Raw genomic sequence first — 14,985 nt, 5'->3', positions numbered from 1 at the left:
ATGGCCTCTACTCCTGCACCTATTTTCTATGTTTCTTTCCAACACACTTGTAAATGTAATCATGCATTGTCTCCGCTGGCCGGATAGCGCGTGACAAATGCTTTTTTCACTGTCCCTCAGTACACGTGACAATAAACTAAACTCTGTAGATCTGGTACATGTGGAATTCAGACAAGAGACAGTGAAGGGAAACTCCCCCCCCCCCCCCCCCCAGGACGTGAAACAGTAACTCTACTTCCATTACCTCGAAGAAATCATCGACGACGTCGGTCGGGTACATCATAATCAGGCCAAAGAAGCCGTAAAAGAAGAGAATGCAACTCATGAAGAAGTCTGAAAGAGAAAAGTTTAGAGTAAATAGATCCACACATGAACCGATTCTCCATCTTTCCCTTACACACCAAGCACTCTGAAAATACTCCTGCAGTAGCTTAGGGGATCTTATTGAAACACGTGAGTGGCCTCTACTCCTGCACCGATTGTCTATAGCTGTTATTGTACACTGGACCAAGCGCGGACCCGTTGGGTCCCTCTCCCCCAACACAATATTCCACCAGTCACCCATAAACGAGGCCATGTTGAGTAAAAAATGGCAACCCCGGCCCGCCAACCCTCCCCCAACTGCGCAGGCGGGGCTGACTAGTGCTGTCTGTGCGGAGTTTGTACGTTCTCGCCTGTGCGGAGTTTGTACGTTCTCACAGAGAGTTGTGAGTCGGTGGAATTCTCTGCCTCAGAGGGCGGTGGAGGCGGGTTCTCTGGATACTTTCAAGAGAGAGGTAGATAGGGCTCTTGAAGATAGCGGAGTCAGGGGATATGGGGAGAAGGCAGGAGCTGGGTACTGATTGGGGATGATCAGCCATGTGATCATGTGCTGGCTCGAAGGGCTGAATGGCCTCTACTCCTGCACCTATTGTCTATTGACCTGCGTGGGTTTTTCTGCGGGTGCTCCGGTTTCCTCCCACAATAACTCAAGGCAGTAGCCTGGTAGCACGTCACGCGCATCCGACTCACGGTCCCACTCACAGTTTCTGTAGACGGGCTGCCGAAAAGGCTTCCCCTTGGAGAAGGCGAAAGCAACTGCCAGATACTGGCAACAGGAGACGAAGAAGATGGTGGTGTTCTCGTAGTTGGTGATGTAGTCTTCCTCCTCGTCCTCCCCCGTGACGTTGTGAGTGGCGAAGCCCGCGTCAGGCAGCTCACCAGTCCAGTTCACACGACACACACTGAGGGCGGAAAACAAGTTCCGCCAGTTAAGACCGCCGCTTGTCCCACTTGGCCGTCATTTACGCGTCGTATGTGAAACAGGTTGACGCGTCATTATGCGGCAAATCACGCGTCATCATGACGTCATTAGAATACCTTGCACAGCGACGCATGGTTACGCACGGTGACGGGGGGGGGGGGAGAGAAGGGGGGGAGGAGGAAGAAGGGGGGAGGAGGAGGAGGGGGGGGGAGGAGGAGGGGAAGGGGGTGGAGAAAGGGGGGGATGATGAAGGGGGGGAGGAAGGGCGGGGAGGAAAGGGGGAGAGGGGGAGGGGGGGAAGGAGGAGAAGGGAGGAGAGGAGGAGGAGGAGAGGGAGGGAAAGGAGGAGGAGGAGGGGAGGAGGAGAAAGGAGGGGGGGAGGAGGGGGGGGAAAGAGGGGGGGGAGAAAGAGGGGGGGGGGAGAGAAAGGGGGGGGGGGGGGGGGGGGAGAGGGGGGGGGGGCAGGGGGGTGGAGAAAGGGGGGGGGAGAGAGTGGGGGGGGGGGGGAAAGAGGGGGGGAGGAAAAAGAGGGGGGGGAACGGGAGGGGGGAGAAAAGGGGGGGGAGAAAGAGAGGGGGGGGAAGAGGGGGGGGGAGAAAGAGGGGGGGGGGAAAGAGGGGGGGGGGAGGAAAGAGGGGGGGGGGAAAGAGGGGGGGGAGAAAGGGGGGGGGAGGGGGGAGAAAGAGGGGGGGGGGAGAAAGAGGGGGGGGGGAGAAAGAGGGGGGGGGGGGGGGGGGGAGGGAGGGAGGGAGATGGGGAGGGGGAGGGAGGAGAGGGAGGGAGAGATAGAGAGAGTAAGTGAGAGAGAGAGAGAGGGAGTGAGCGAAAGAGAGGGAGAGGGAGGGAGGGAGAGGGAGGGAGAGCAAGAGGGAGGGAGAGGGAGGGAGGGAGGGGAGAGGGAGGGGAGGGAGGGGGGAGGGAGAGGGAGGGAGAGTAAGAGGGAGGGAGAGTAAGAGGGAGAGGGAGGGAGAGGGGGTTTTGCGCTGTGTCGCTAAACTAGAACTAAACTAAATGCCTGCATGTTGTCGGAGTGCTACTTACTTGGCGGTGGGGGTTCCAGACTCGTACCAGGGCTGCTCCTTGACCAGCAGGAAGGCGGTGAGTTGAAAGGCAAGCGTGAGGAGGGTCTGTAGTATCATGGACAGCAGTACGGGCACGGAGATCAGGCTAGTCAGTGGTCGGCGTGGGACGAGTTCCTTCCAGGATGGGTTCAAGCTCACTGCAAGGACAGGAGAGCGTTAGGTTCCCCTCCAGTGCTGGAGTAACCCGGCAGATCAAAGACGGACAATAGGTGCAGGAGTAGAGGCCATTTGGCCCTTCGAGCCAGCACCGCCATTCAATGTGATCATGGCTGATCATCCCCAATCAGTACCCCGTTCCTGCCTTCTCCCCTGACTCCGCTATCTTTAAGAGCCCTATCTAGCTCTCTCTTGAAAGCATCCAGAAAACCGGCCTCCACCGCCCTCTGTGAGGCAGAGAATTCCACAGACTCACCACTCTCTGTGAGAAAAAGTGTTTCCTCATCTCAGTTCTAAATGGCTTACCCCTTATTCTTAAACTGTGTGTGTGTGGCCCCTGGTTCTGGACTCCCCCAACATCGGGAACATGTTTCCTGCCTCTAGCGTGTCCAAGCCCTTAATAATCTTATATGTTTCAATGAGATCTCCTCTCATCCTTCTAAACTCTGGAGTGTACAAGCCCAGCCGCTCCATTCTCTCAGCATATGACAGTCCCGCCATCCCGGGGATTAACCTGGTGAACCTACTCTGGGCTCCCTCAATAGCAAGAATGTCCTTCCTCAAATTAGGGGACCAAAACTGCTCGGGGTGATCGCTGGACGGTGCGGACTCGGTTGGTCGAAGGGCTTGTTTCCGCGCATTATCTCTCAGCTAAGCTCTCCTCTCCTCATCGATCCCTGCCTCTCCTCGAGTGGCGCAGCGGGTAGATCCGCTGCCTTGCGTCGGGTTCCTGAAGCCGCACACTGCCCTGCCCGCCACCCCCTCCCCCGCCGACACCCAGCGCCCGCTACGACCCAGCCGTTACTCACTCGTGAACATGACGCTCATGATGATCGCCAGGTCGATGAAGAGGAACTGACTGTCGCCCAGGTTGCCCTCGATCTGGAAAACAAACGGCGATGACAAACTGCGCCGCAAGTCCGTTGCCCGGGGCTACGGCAGCGGCGTGCACGGGATTGGGGAACGCATCGCGGCCTCCACACACAAGGGGACATTTACCACCTGAGGGTGGGAGATACCAGCTATCTAGAGGTGGGATTTACACAGGACTATTATTGTGTGTGTGCGCGTGTGTGTGAGTGCAAATGCGTGAGTGTGCGTGAGTGCAAATATGTGTGTGTGTGTGAGTGTGGGTGCGTGTGAGTGTGCGAGTGTGTGTGTGTGAGAGTGCGTGTGTGTGTGAGTGTATCTGTGTGGGTGCGTGTGAGTGTGTGTGTGTGTGTGAGTGTGTGTATGTGTGAGTGTGAGTGTGTATGTGTGTGTGTGTGTGTGAATGAGTGTGTGTGCGCGCATGTGTATCTGTAGCTGTCTATGTGTGTATGTACGTTCATGCGTGTGTGCTTGTGTATGTGCATTTGTGTATCATGTGTGTGTGTACGGGTGTGTAGGTGCATGTGTATGTGAGTGTGCTTAGGTACATGTGCGTATGCACGTGTGTGTATGTGCATGTTTGAGTTTAGTTTAATGCCACGTGTACCGAGGTACAGTGAAAAGCTTTTGTTGCGTGCTAACCAGTCAGCAGAAAGACAACACATGATCACAATCGAGCCGTCCACAGTGTACAGATACATGATAAGGGAATAACGGGAATAACACAAGACCCAAACTCCCCATCCTACTACAAGCAACCATCTAACTACACCCAACCCCCGAGACCCAACCCTTCCCATCCCACGAGACCCAACCCTTCCCATCCCACGAGACCCAACCCTTCCCATCCCACGATTCCAAATACCCCATCCCATTCAACCCAACTCTTCCCATCCCATTAGATGCAACTATTCCTATCCCACCAGACCCAACCCTCTTCATCCCACTAGACCCAACACCCATCTCACCAGCTTGACCAAACCCTGCCATCCCACCATGCTCACCCTCCTTGCCTCAGTAGACGCAACTCCCCCCTCCATAAAAGACCCCATTCCCCCCCCCCCCCCCCACCGCACAGAAGCTGGGAGAGAGAGAGAGAGAGAGAGAGAGAGAGAGAAAGAGAGGAGAGAGAGGATGAAAGAGAAAGAGAAGGAGAGAGGGGGGGCAAATGAGAGAGAGAGAGAGAGAGAGGGAGTTCACACACACACTCGCTCTCTCTCTCCCCCTCTCCCTCTCCCTCTCTCCCCCCCCCCCCCCTCTCCCCTCCCCCCAGTACCCCGCCCCCCCGTTACCTGATGAGGACGGGCACGCACGAGATGTCCGGCGTCTTCGATGTGAAGGGCGACGCCACAGAGGCCTCCAGCTCCGACAGGGAGATGCCGGCATGAGCTCGCCGCAGGGCCTGTGTGGAAAACGCACGTCAGCCATCCCACCCCGACACGACGGCAGAGTGAGGCCCTTCCAGCGAGGCCCGATTCTCCTCTCTCCTCTCCCTCCCCGCCTGCCTCGCCCCACACCCACCATTACAATCGGGAGGAGTGTTCACGAGGGGTTTAGGATTACGTTGAACGCTGAAATAACCACAAACAGCAGGGGAGAATCCTCGGGTGAGTGTGAAGGATTGGTACTGCCTGAAAGATCGGCAGGTACAGCTTTACAGGGCAGCACAGATCGGCGTGGTGGCGCAGCGGTAGAGCTGCTGCCTCACAGGTAGTCGAGGCAGGGACTATCCCAATGTTTAAGAAACAGGTAGACAGGTACATGGATAGGACAGGTGTAGAAACATAGAACATAGATGCAGGAGTGGGCATTTCGGCACCGCCATTCAATATGATCATGGCTGGTCATCCAACTCAGTATCCCATCCCTGCCTTCTCTCCATACCCCCTGGTTCCTTTAGCCACAAAGGCCACATCTAACTCCCTCTTAAATATAGCCAATGAACTGTGTGGCCTCAACTACCTTCTGTGGCAGAGAATTCCACAGATTCACCACTCTCTGTGTGAAATTTTTTTTCCTCATCTCGGTCCTAAAAGATTTCCGTAAAAGTGTAGTGGGATATGGGACAGACGCTGGCAGGTGGGACCTTATTGTAGCCTGGGACTCTCTCCGGTCAGAAGATGGGCAAGCTGCTGCCGAAAGAGCCAAAAAAGCTATGGGGAAGCTCAGAGGGGACCGTGACCTTTGCTGTGTCGGCTCCGAGATTATGGAGGGAATTGCACGCAGGTTAAACAGGGTTTCTCTAGCTGTTTTTAAGTCACCCCTGAAGACATATCTATTCTCCGTGGCCTTTGTAGACCAGTAAGTTGTCGACTTATTTATTTAGACTTTATTTGCTTGGTTTTGCTGTTGCGACAATATCAACTTTTACACCCGTCATTGTGGATTTTCGTATGTAAGAACAAATCATGTTAGCTCAGTCTTCTGAAGGTTCTGCCTGACCCAAACATCACCTCTTTGCTTTTTTCTGTACAGCATTGCTCAGCTTTTGGTTGTTTTTGTAGGTGCTTAAAGATAAAGTTATAGAATTATTAGGTGCAGGAAGATTTCCATTAAAAGTGTAGTCGGAGCTGCACAGCACGCAGGCATTCAATGTGATCTGGGGACATGTTGGCAACTCGGGCATCCAGTACCTTCAATTCTCTTTAAATTGTCATGATGTACGTACAGACAAGGGCCAATCTGAACTCAATTTCCACCAAATATAGCCTATGAAATGGCCTCAACATGTTGGCTGGTGTGGGCAAGATGGGCCGAAAGGCCATTCCATGCTGTATCACTCTCTGCTGTGGAAAACAACACCTGCTCATCTGGGTTTTAAACGATTTCCCCGATATCCTTAAGCTGTGACCACTTGTCATTGGCCACTTCACCGCACATAGGAACGTAATCTGTCCTGGCATCAAGCCTGACGTCAACCCCTTGCGAATATCTAACTTTCACACCCGTCAAGATCGCCTCAAGAACAATCATTACTCAATTGAAGAAGGGTATTGACCAAACGTCACCCATTCTTCTCTCCATAACAGTGCTGACTATCCCGGAATCAGTTACTCCACCATTTTGTGTCTGCCTTCAATTTAAACCAACATCTGCAGTTCCTTCCTTCCCAGCTGTTATCAGGCAACTGAGCCATCCCGACTCAACCAGAGAGCAGTCAATAGACAATAGGTGCAGGAGTAGGCCATTCGGCCCTTCAAGCCAGCACCGCCATTCAAGTGATCAAGTCTGATCATCCCCAATTCCCCGTGCCTTCTCCCCATATCATGTCACTCTATCAACAAATGTACCTCGGTGACCATCAATCACCCCCCCCCCCCCCCCCACCCCCCCCCCTGACTCCCCTATTTATTTAATAGTTTGCTATGTCGCTATCCAGGGAGATGCTCTCTCTTGAACTGTACACTCAATGACAGAATCTGAATCGGAATCCGCTCCAAGAGCCCTATCCAGCTCTCTCTTGAAAGTATCCAGAGAACCGGCCTCCACCGCCCTCTGAGGTAGAGAATTCCACAGACACACAATCTCTGTGAGAACTACTCATTGAACTAGTATCTACCTCATTGGAGGTAGACAAAAATGCTGGAGAAACTCAGCTGGTGCGGCAGCATCTATGGAGCGAAGGAAATAGGCAACGTTTCGGGCTGAAACCCTTCTTCAGACTGATGCAGGGTGGGGGTGGGGAGACGGGAAGGAGAAAGAGAAAGGAAGAGGAGGAGCCAGAGAGTATCTACCTCATTGGAGACCATCAGACTAGCCTGAGGAAGGGTCTCGACCCGAAACGTCACCCGTTCCTTCGCTCCATCGATGCTGCCTCACCCGTTGAGTTTCTCCAGCTTTTTGTCTACCTTCGATTTTTACAGCATCTACAGTTCTTTCTTAAACATCGGACTATCCTTGATTGAACTTTGCTGGCTTCATCTCGCACTAAACGTTATTCCCTTTATCATGTAGGTGTGCACTGTAAATGGCTGGATTGTACTTGTGTATTGTATTTACGCTGACTGGTTAGCACGCACCACAGGTTTTTCGCTGTACCTCGGCACACGTGACAATAAACTAAACTGAGCTGCTACCGATGCAGTCGCTGGTACTCACTCCACTTTCTGGAACTCCTCTACCAGCTGGGTCTTCTGATCAGGGGCCATGCGGGCGTAGACTGTGCCGCACAGGAGAAGCTGGGCAGGGGAAACACACACACACACAATGTCACAACTCGCAGGGAATGGACACACACACACACACACACACAGTGTCACAGCCCGCAGGGAATGGGCGGAGAAACACACACGCACACACAGTGTCACAGCTTCACAGGGGAGTGGAGGCACGGCAGGCACACACACACACTAAACGCATACACACATAGTATACACACACACACACACACACACAGGGAATGGGTGGAGAAACACACACACACACACACACAGTGTCACAGCCCCACAGGGGAGTGGAGGCATGGCACGCACACACACACACTAACACTATGCACATACATACATAGTATATTCACACAGTGTCACAGCTCCGCAGTGCAGTGTAGGCACGGCACGTATACACATACACATACTATAAGCATATACACAAACAGTATACACATATGCAGTATACACAGCTTCACAAAGGGGGTGGAGGTACTGCACGTACAAACACGCAAATAATATACACACACACACACACACAGTATACAGAAATATACACACACACAGTGACACACTCACACACTCTCTCACACACACACACACAGTGACACACTCACACACACACACACTCTCTCTCACACACACACACAGTGACACACACAGTACACACTCGCACTTAACTACACTGACCGCTGGGAAAGGGCTCAGGCTGGATGGGAACGTGGGGGAGGAGGGTCAAGACAGAGGGAAGGGGTTGGGGAGGGGGATCCGGGACTTACCTTGGGAAGCAGGTCGGGGAAGTGCTCTGTGATCACATGGAAGGTCTTGCCGCTCATGGCAAAGTGGTAGCAGGTGTCCAAGAGCCCGTCTTTCGAGGTGTCGTCCTCCACTTTGATTTGGATGTCCTGGAAGGGTGAAGTGTGTTTAGTTGTTCTATCTTATTCAATATTCCAAATGCAGCCTGACCAGCGCCTTGTAGAGCCTCATATCAAAGTTACAAAATAATAAATTTTAACACAAACCATTGCTGGTTAAGCTGCTGGCCTTGCCGAGGCAGCGTGAGGTATAAATGGAGTCATAGAAACATAGAAACATAGAAATTAGGTGCAGGAGTAGGCCATTCGGCCCTTCGAGCCAGCACCGCCATTCAATATGATCATGGCTGATCATCCAACTCAGTATCCCGTACCTGCCTTCTCTCCATACCCCCCTGATCCCCTTAGCCACAGGGGCCACATCTAATTCCCTCTTAAATATAGCCAATGAACTGGCCTCAACTACCCTCTGTGGCAGAGAGTTCCAGAGATTCACCACTCTCTGCATGAAAAAAGTTCTTCTCATCTCGGTTTTAAAGGATTTCCCGTTTATCCTTAAGCTGTGACCCCTTGTCCTGGACTTCCCTAACATCGGGAACAATCTTCCTGCATCTAGCCTGTCCAACCCCTTAAGAATTTTGTAAGTTTCTATAAGATCCCCTCCAATCTTCTAAATTCTAGAGAGTATTAAACCAAGTCTATCCAGTCTTTTTCATAAGACAGTCCTGACATCCCAGGAATCAGTCTGGTGAACCGTCTCTGCACTCCCTCTATGGCAATAATGTCCTTCCTCAGATTTGGAGACCAAAACTGTACGCAATACTCCAGGTGTGGTCTCACCAAGATCCTGTACAACTGCAGTAGAACCTCTCTGCTCCTATACTCAAATCCTTTTGCAATGAAAGCTAACATACCATTCGCTTTCTTTACTGCCTGCTGCACCTGCATGCCTACCTTCAATGACTGGTGTACCATGACACCCAGGTCTCGCTGCATCTCCCCCTTTCCCAATCGTCCACCATTTAGATAATAGTCTGCTTTCCTGTTTTTGCCACCAAAATGGATAACCTCACATTTATCCACATTATACTGCATCTGCCAAACATTTGCCCACTCACCCAGCCTATCCAAGTCACCCTGCAGTCTCCTAGCATCCTCCTCACAGCTAACACTGCCCCCCAGCTTAGTGTCATCCGCAAACTTGGAGATATGGCCTTCAATTCCCTCATCCAGATCATTAATATATATTGTAAATAGCTGGGGTCCCAGTACTGAGCCTTGGGGTACCCCACTAGTCACTGCCTGCCATTGTGAAAAGGACCCATTTACTCCTACTCTTTGCTTCCTGTTTGCCAGCCAGTTCTCTATCCACATCAATACTGAACCCCCAATGCCTTGTGCTTTAAGTTTGTATACTAATCTCTTATGTGGGACCTTGTCGATGGAATGGAGGTTGGTTTGTGTGTGATGGTCTGGGTTGTGGGCCACAATTCTCTGCAATTTCTTGCGGGTCTTGGATGGAGCTTTTCCCAAACCCGAGCTGTGATACATCCACATAGAGTGCTTTCTACTGCGCATCTGTGAATGACTCGAATCGAGGACCAGAGGACACAGGTTTAAGGTGAACTGAACAGGGGTTAACAGAACAGATATGTCCAGCAATTCATGTCTAGATCAGGTAGATGCACAGAGTCTCATGCCCAGGGTAGGGGAATCGAAGACCAGAGGTTTAAGGTGAAAGGGAAAAGATTTAATAGGAATTCGAGGGGTAACATTTTCCACACAAAGGGTGGTGGGAGTATGGATCGAGGTAGTTGAGGCGGGGACTATCCCAACGTTTAAGAAACAGTTAACACAGGTACATGGGACAGGACAGGTTTGGAGGGACATGGGCCAAACGCGGGCAGGTGGGACTAGTGTAGATGGGACATTTTGGCCGGTGTGTGGGCAAGTTGGGCTGAAGGTGGAGGAAGGAACTGCAAATGCCGATTTACACCGAAGATAGACACAGCATGCTGAAGCAAACTCAGCGGGTGCAGCAGCATCTATGGAGCAAAGGAAATAGGCAACGTTTCGGCCCGAAACGTTGCCTATTTCCTTCGCTCCATAGATGCTGCTGCACCCGCTGAGTTTCTCCAGCATTTTTGAGTAACCTTCGATTTTCCAGCATCTGCAGTTCCTTCTTGAACACATGCTGGAGCAACTCAGCGGGACAGGCAGCGTCTCTGGAGAGAAGGAATGGGTGACGTGTCGGGTGGAGACCCTACTTCGGAGGGCCTGTTACCAAGCTGTAAGACTCTGGGACACAATACTGGGCTGGGGTGAGGGTGGAGATTAGGACCACCAGCTATCAGTCCATCACACACAGTGGAGGTAGGAAGCTCACTGTAGCTCAGTACAGATGGCAATGAGAGCAGCCTAGTGGCACAGCCGGTAGAGCCACTGGTCCTCAGTGTCAGAACCCTTGGCTTCCATCCGGGCCTCATGGAAGACGCGAGTTTGTTTAGTTTAGAGAAACAGCACGGAAACAGGTCCTACAGCCCACTGAGTCCACACCAACACTATCCTACACTGAAAGTAGGAATGCAGGTGCAGCAGGCAGTGAAAAAAGCAAATGGTATGTTAGCATTCATAGCAAAAGGATTTGAGTATAGGAGCAGGGAGGTTCTACTGCAGTTGTACAGGGTCTTGGTGAGACCACACCTGGAGTATTGCGTACAGTTTTGGTCTCCTAATCTGAGGAAAGACATTCTTGCCGTAGAGGGAGTACAGAGAAGGTTCACCAGACTGATTCCTGGGATGGCAGGACTTTCATATGAAGAAAGACTGGATAGACTCGGCTTGTACTCGCTAGAATTCAGAAGATTGAGGGGGGATCTTATAGAAACTTACAAAATTCTTAAGGGGTTGGACAGGCTAGATGCAGGAAGGTAGTTGAGGCCACAGTTCATTGGCTATATTTAAGAGGGAGTTAGATGTGGGCCTTGTGGCTATAGGGATCAGGGAGTATGGAGAGAAGGCAGGTACAGGATACTGAGTTGGATGATCAGCCATGATCATATTGAATGGCGGTGCAGGCTCGAAGGGCTGAATGGCCTCTACTCCTGCACCTATTTTCTATGTTTCTATGTTTCTATCCTACACACACTAGGGCCAATTTACACTTTTACCAAGGCAATTTACCTACAAACCCTACAGAGAAAGGTTGAACAAGTTAGGTCTTTAATCTTTGGAGCGCAGAAGGTTAAGGGGGGACTTGATAGAGGTCTTTAAAATTACGAGAGGGATAAACAGAGTTGATGTGGATAAGCTTTTTCCATTGAGAGTAGGGAAGATTCAAACAAGAGGACATGATTTGAGATTTAAGGGACAAAAGTTTAGGGGTAACATGAGGGGGGAACTTCTTTACTCAGAGAGTGGTAGCTGTGTGGAATGAGCTTCCAGTGGAAGTGGTGGAGGCAGGTTCGATTTTATCATTTAAAAGAAAATTGGATAGGTATATGGACGGGAAAGGAATGGAGGGTTATGGTCTGAGTGCAGGTGGATGGGACTAGGTGACAGTCAGTGTTCGGCATGGACTAGAAGGGCTGAGATGGCCTGTTTCCGTGCTGTAATTGTTATATGGTTGTTATATTGTTCTTGGAAAGGGAACGTCAACAATGTGTTTGCTTTGTTACTGAAAGCAAAGTTTAGTAATTGTTATATGGTTAAACCCACAGGTCTTTTTGGAGCGTGGGAAGAAACTGAAGATTTCAGCAAAAAATCCCATAAATCCCGTGTTGGGGAAGTCCAGAACAAGGGGTCACAGTTTAAGGATAAGAGGGAAGCCTTTTAGGACCGAGATGAGAAAATCATTTTTTACACAGAGAGTGGTGAATCTGTGGAATTCTCTGCCACAAAAGGTAGTTGAGGCCACACAGTTAATTGGCTATATTTAAGAGGGAGTTAGATGTGGCCCCTGTGGCTAAAGGGATCAGGGGGTATGGAGAGAAGGCAGGGATGGGATACTGAGTTGGATGATCAGCGATGATCATATTGAATGGCGGTGCGGGCTCGAAGGGCCTCTACTCCTGCACCTATTGTCTATGTTTCTATGTTACAGACACGCGCCCGTGGTCGGGATGGAACCCGGGTCTCGGACACCGCGAGTCGGCAGCTCTGCCCGCTGCGCCGCCGTGCTGCGTACCTTAGTGTCATGCGTTGCCACCCAGCCCGCTGTGTCGTCAGCGTACTGCCAGCTGATGGTGGCCACCTGCCCGTCCCTGGGGGGCACGGCCTCCGTGATGACCACCTTGCCGTGCGGGGGGATCATCCCACACTCGCGAGCCACAGAGAGGGCCGTCAGCATGTTGTCTCCTGGCAAACACAAATTCACAAGCGATGGAAGCATAGAAAAAGAGGTGCAGGAGAAGGCCATGCGGCCCTTCCAGCTAGCACCGCCATTCAATATGATCATGGCTGATCAGTAGCCAGGATTTTGCCATAAATGCTGCTATAAGTGCCTTTTCATCCTTGATTTCACCAAGATGCCTCAGGAAGGCCGTCAGCATCCATAAAGACTCCTCACACCCTTGTAATAGAGGGAGTGCAGAGACGGTTCACCAGACTGATTCCTGGGATGTCAGGACTGTCTTATGAAGAAAGACTGGATAGACTTGGTGTATACTCTCTAGAATTTAGGAGATTGAGGGGGGATCTTATAGAAACTTACAAAATTCTTAAGGGGTTGGACAGGCTAGATGCAGGAAGATTGCTCCCAATGTTGGGGAAGTCCAGGACAAGGGGTCACAGCTTAAGGATAAGGGGGAAATCCTTTAAAACCGAGATGAGAAGAACTTTTTTCACACAGAGAGTGGGTGAATCTCTGGAACTCTCTGCCACAGAGGGTAGTTGAGGCCACATTTCATTGGCTATATTTAAGAGGGAGTTAGATGTGGCCCTTGTGGCTAAAGGGATCAGGGGGTATGGAGAGAAGGCAGGTACGGGATACTGAGTTGGATGATCAGCCATGATCATATTGAATGGCGGTGCAGGCTCGAAGGGCCGAATGGCCTACTCCTGCACCTAATTTCTATGTTTCTATGTAATGGGCTGTTCGAACTACTTCCCTCCGGTAGACGTTACATGGCCTTCTACGCCCGAACCTCCAGACTCAGAAACAGCTTCATTCCCAGAGCTATAGATTTGAAAAAATGCTGGAAATTATGTGCATCCAGGCAACTTTGGTCATTTATTGTACTCCATATCCCCTGACTCCGCTATTTTTAAGAGCCTCTCTTGAAAGTATCCAGAGAACTGGCCTTTATATTATCATTTTTAACCATATTTTGGTGGTGGAAATACATGCCTTTTTTGGTCAATAAATGCCTTTTTTGTAATTTTATTTTGCCTTTTTGCATTTTAGTGGTAAACATCCTGGCTTTACTGTCATTTCCATAATCAGTACCCAGAGGAAACTTTTTCCCCCCAGTATCCCATCATTACTGTTAAAATAAATGAGAGCTAAAAATAAAAAAATACCTGTCGGCCCAAACTTGCACTCGCCGGCATTCGACAGCCGCCTACCTGTCGGCACAATCACCGGCTCTGCTGAGTGTGGCGCTTTGAACGCGATACTGGCAGGGGGCAAAGTCCATTTAGCAGTCTTTCTAGCCTGTGGGATCAGGCCTGAGGAACATCCTGATGGTTTGCAGCTAATCACCTGTACTCTTCCCAGATGGGGGAGGGAAGAAGGAAGGGATGGGCGGTAAGGGTCTTTGATGATGGAGATGGCTCTGTTGATACATCTTTTCCTGTATATGTCCAGCAGAAGGGGGGGAGCAGAGCCGTCCTGCTTGCGGTGGAAACGTGCAGTCCGTTGGTGCAGTGCGTTCTGTTCTGTGGAGTGGGGCGAATGGCGGCTTTTGGCAACGCACAAGTTGGACAGGAGAACATGTGTAAGAAAGTACTGCGTTCTCCTGCTGGTTTAAATCTTAAGGGGTTTGGACGGGCTAGATGCTGAGAGTTAAATCTGTTCGGCCCCAGACTTGGGGACAGTCCGGATACAGGGGCCTACCTTTACCATCACCGTGCGATGTGGGCGCTCTGAAGCTCGCGGATGACGGGGATGGAGCGAGGCTTCAGCTTGTTCTGCATCATGATCAGGCCCAGGAACTCCATGTTGGCTTCGATCACAGATCTGGGGGAGGGAGGAGTTCAGGGCGGGCGGAAGGGGGAGGGAGGAAGTTATGGCCAAGGGGATCAGAGGGTATGGAGAGAAGGCAGGTAGCGGGGAAACGTGAGTTGGATGTTCTGTTCTGATGGATGGAATGGCGGCTTTTGCAACGCTCGAAGGGACAAATGGCCTACTCCTGCACCTAATTTCTATGGATGCTGGTTAAATCGAAGTTGGACACAAAAATGCTGGAGTAACTCAGCGGGTAAGGCAGCATCTGTGGAGAGAAGGAATGGGCGACGTTTCGGGTCGAGACCCTTCTTCAGAAAGGAGAACTTGGTGTGGGGTGGACAAGGGCCATTCTTGATTAGTCCGTGATTAGGGTGTCAGAGGCTATGGGGAGAAGGCAGGAGAATGGGGTTAGGAGGGAGAGCTAGATTAGCAATGGCAGAGTAGACGATGGGCCGAATGGTTTATGTCTGCCACTATTCCTTCCAACATTCTCGCAGCCTCTCTCTCC

General features: G+C 51.2%; 1 protein-coding gene across 1 annotated transcript in view; it reads right to left on the bottom strand.

Moving 5' to 3' along the window:
- Nucleotides 1-14,985, bottom strand: part of LOC129715366 (polyamine-transporting ATPase 13A3-like) — a 76,387-nt gene that overhangs the window by 5,571 nt on the left and 55,831 nt on the right. The window contains exons 20-29 of the mRNA XM_055665239.1: nucleotides 14,378-14,489; nucleotides 12,498-12,758; nucleotides 8,276-8,401; nucleotides 7,450-7,529; nucleotides 4,873-4,982; nucleotides 4,644-4,753; nucleotides 3,291-3,414; nucleotides 2,285-2,462; nucleotides 1,024-1,223; nucleotides 245-333 (exon numbers count right to left, since the gene is read on the bottom strand). Of these exons, the coding sequence (XP_055521214.1) occupies nucleotides 245-333; nucleotides 1,024-1,223; nucleotides 2,285-2,462; nucleotides 3,291-3,414; nucleotides 4,644-4,753; nucleotides 4,873-4,982; nucleotides 7,450-7,529; nucleotides 8,276-8,401; nucleotides 12,498-12,758; nucleotides 14,378-14,489 (1,390 nt within the window). The remainder of the gene's footprint in view (nucleotides 1-244; nucleotides 334-1,023; nucleotides 1,224-2,284; nucleotides 2,463-3,290; nucleotides 3,415-4,643; nucleotides 4,754-4,872; nucleotides 4,983-7,449; nucleotides 7,530-8,275; nucleotides 8,402-12,497; nucleotides 12,759-14,377; nucleotides 14,490-14,985) is intronic.

This window comes from Leucoraja erinacea, unplaced genomic scaffold (assembly GCF_028641065.1).
Source record: "Leucoraja erinacea ecotype New England unplaced genomic scaffold, Leri_hhj_1 Leri_113S, whole genome shotgun sequence".
Classification (NCBI taxonomy): Eukaryota; Metazoa; Chordata; class Chondrichthyes; order Rajiformes; family Rajidae; genus Leucoraja; species Leucoraja erinaceus.
Note: the sequence above shows the minus strand (reverse complement) of the source record. Positions and strands in the feature narration are given on the sequence as shown.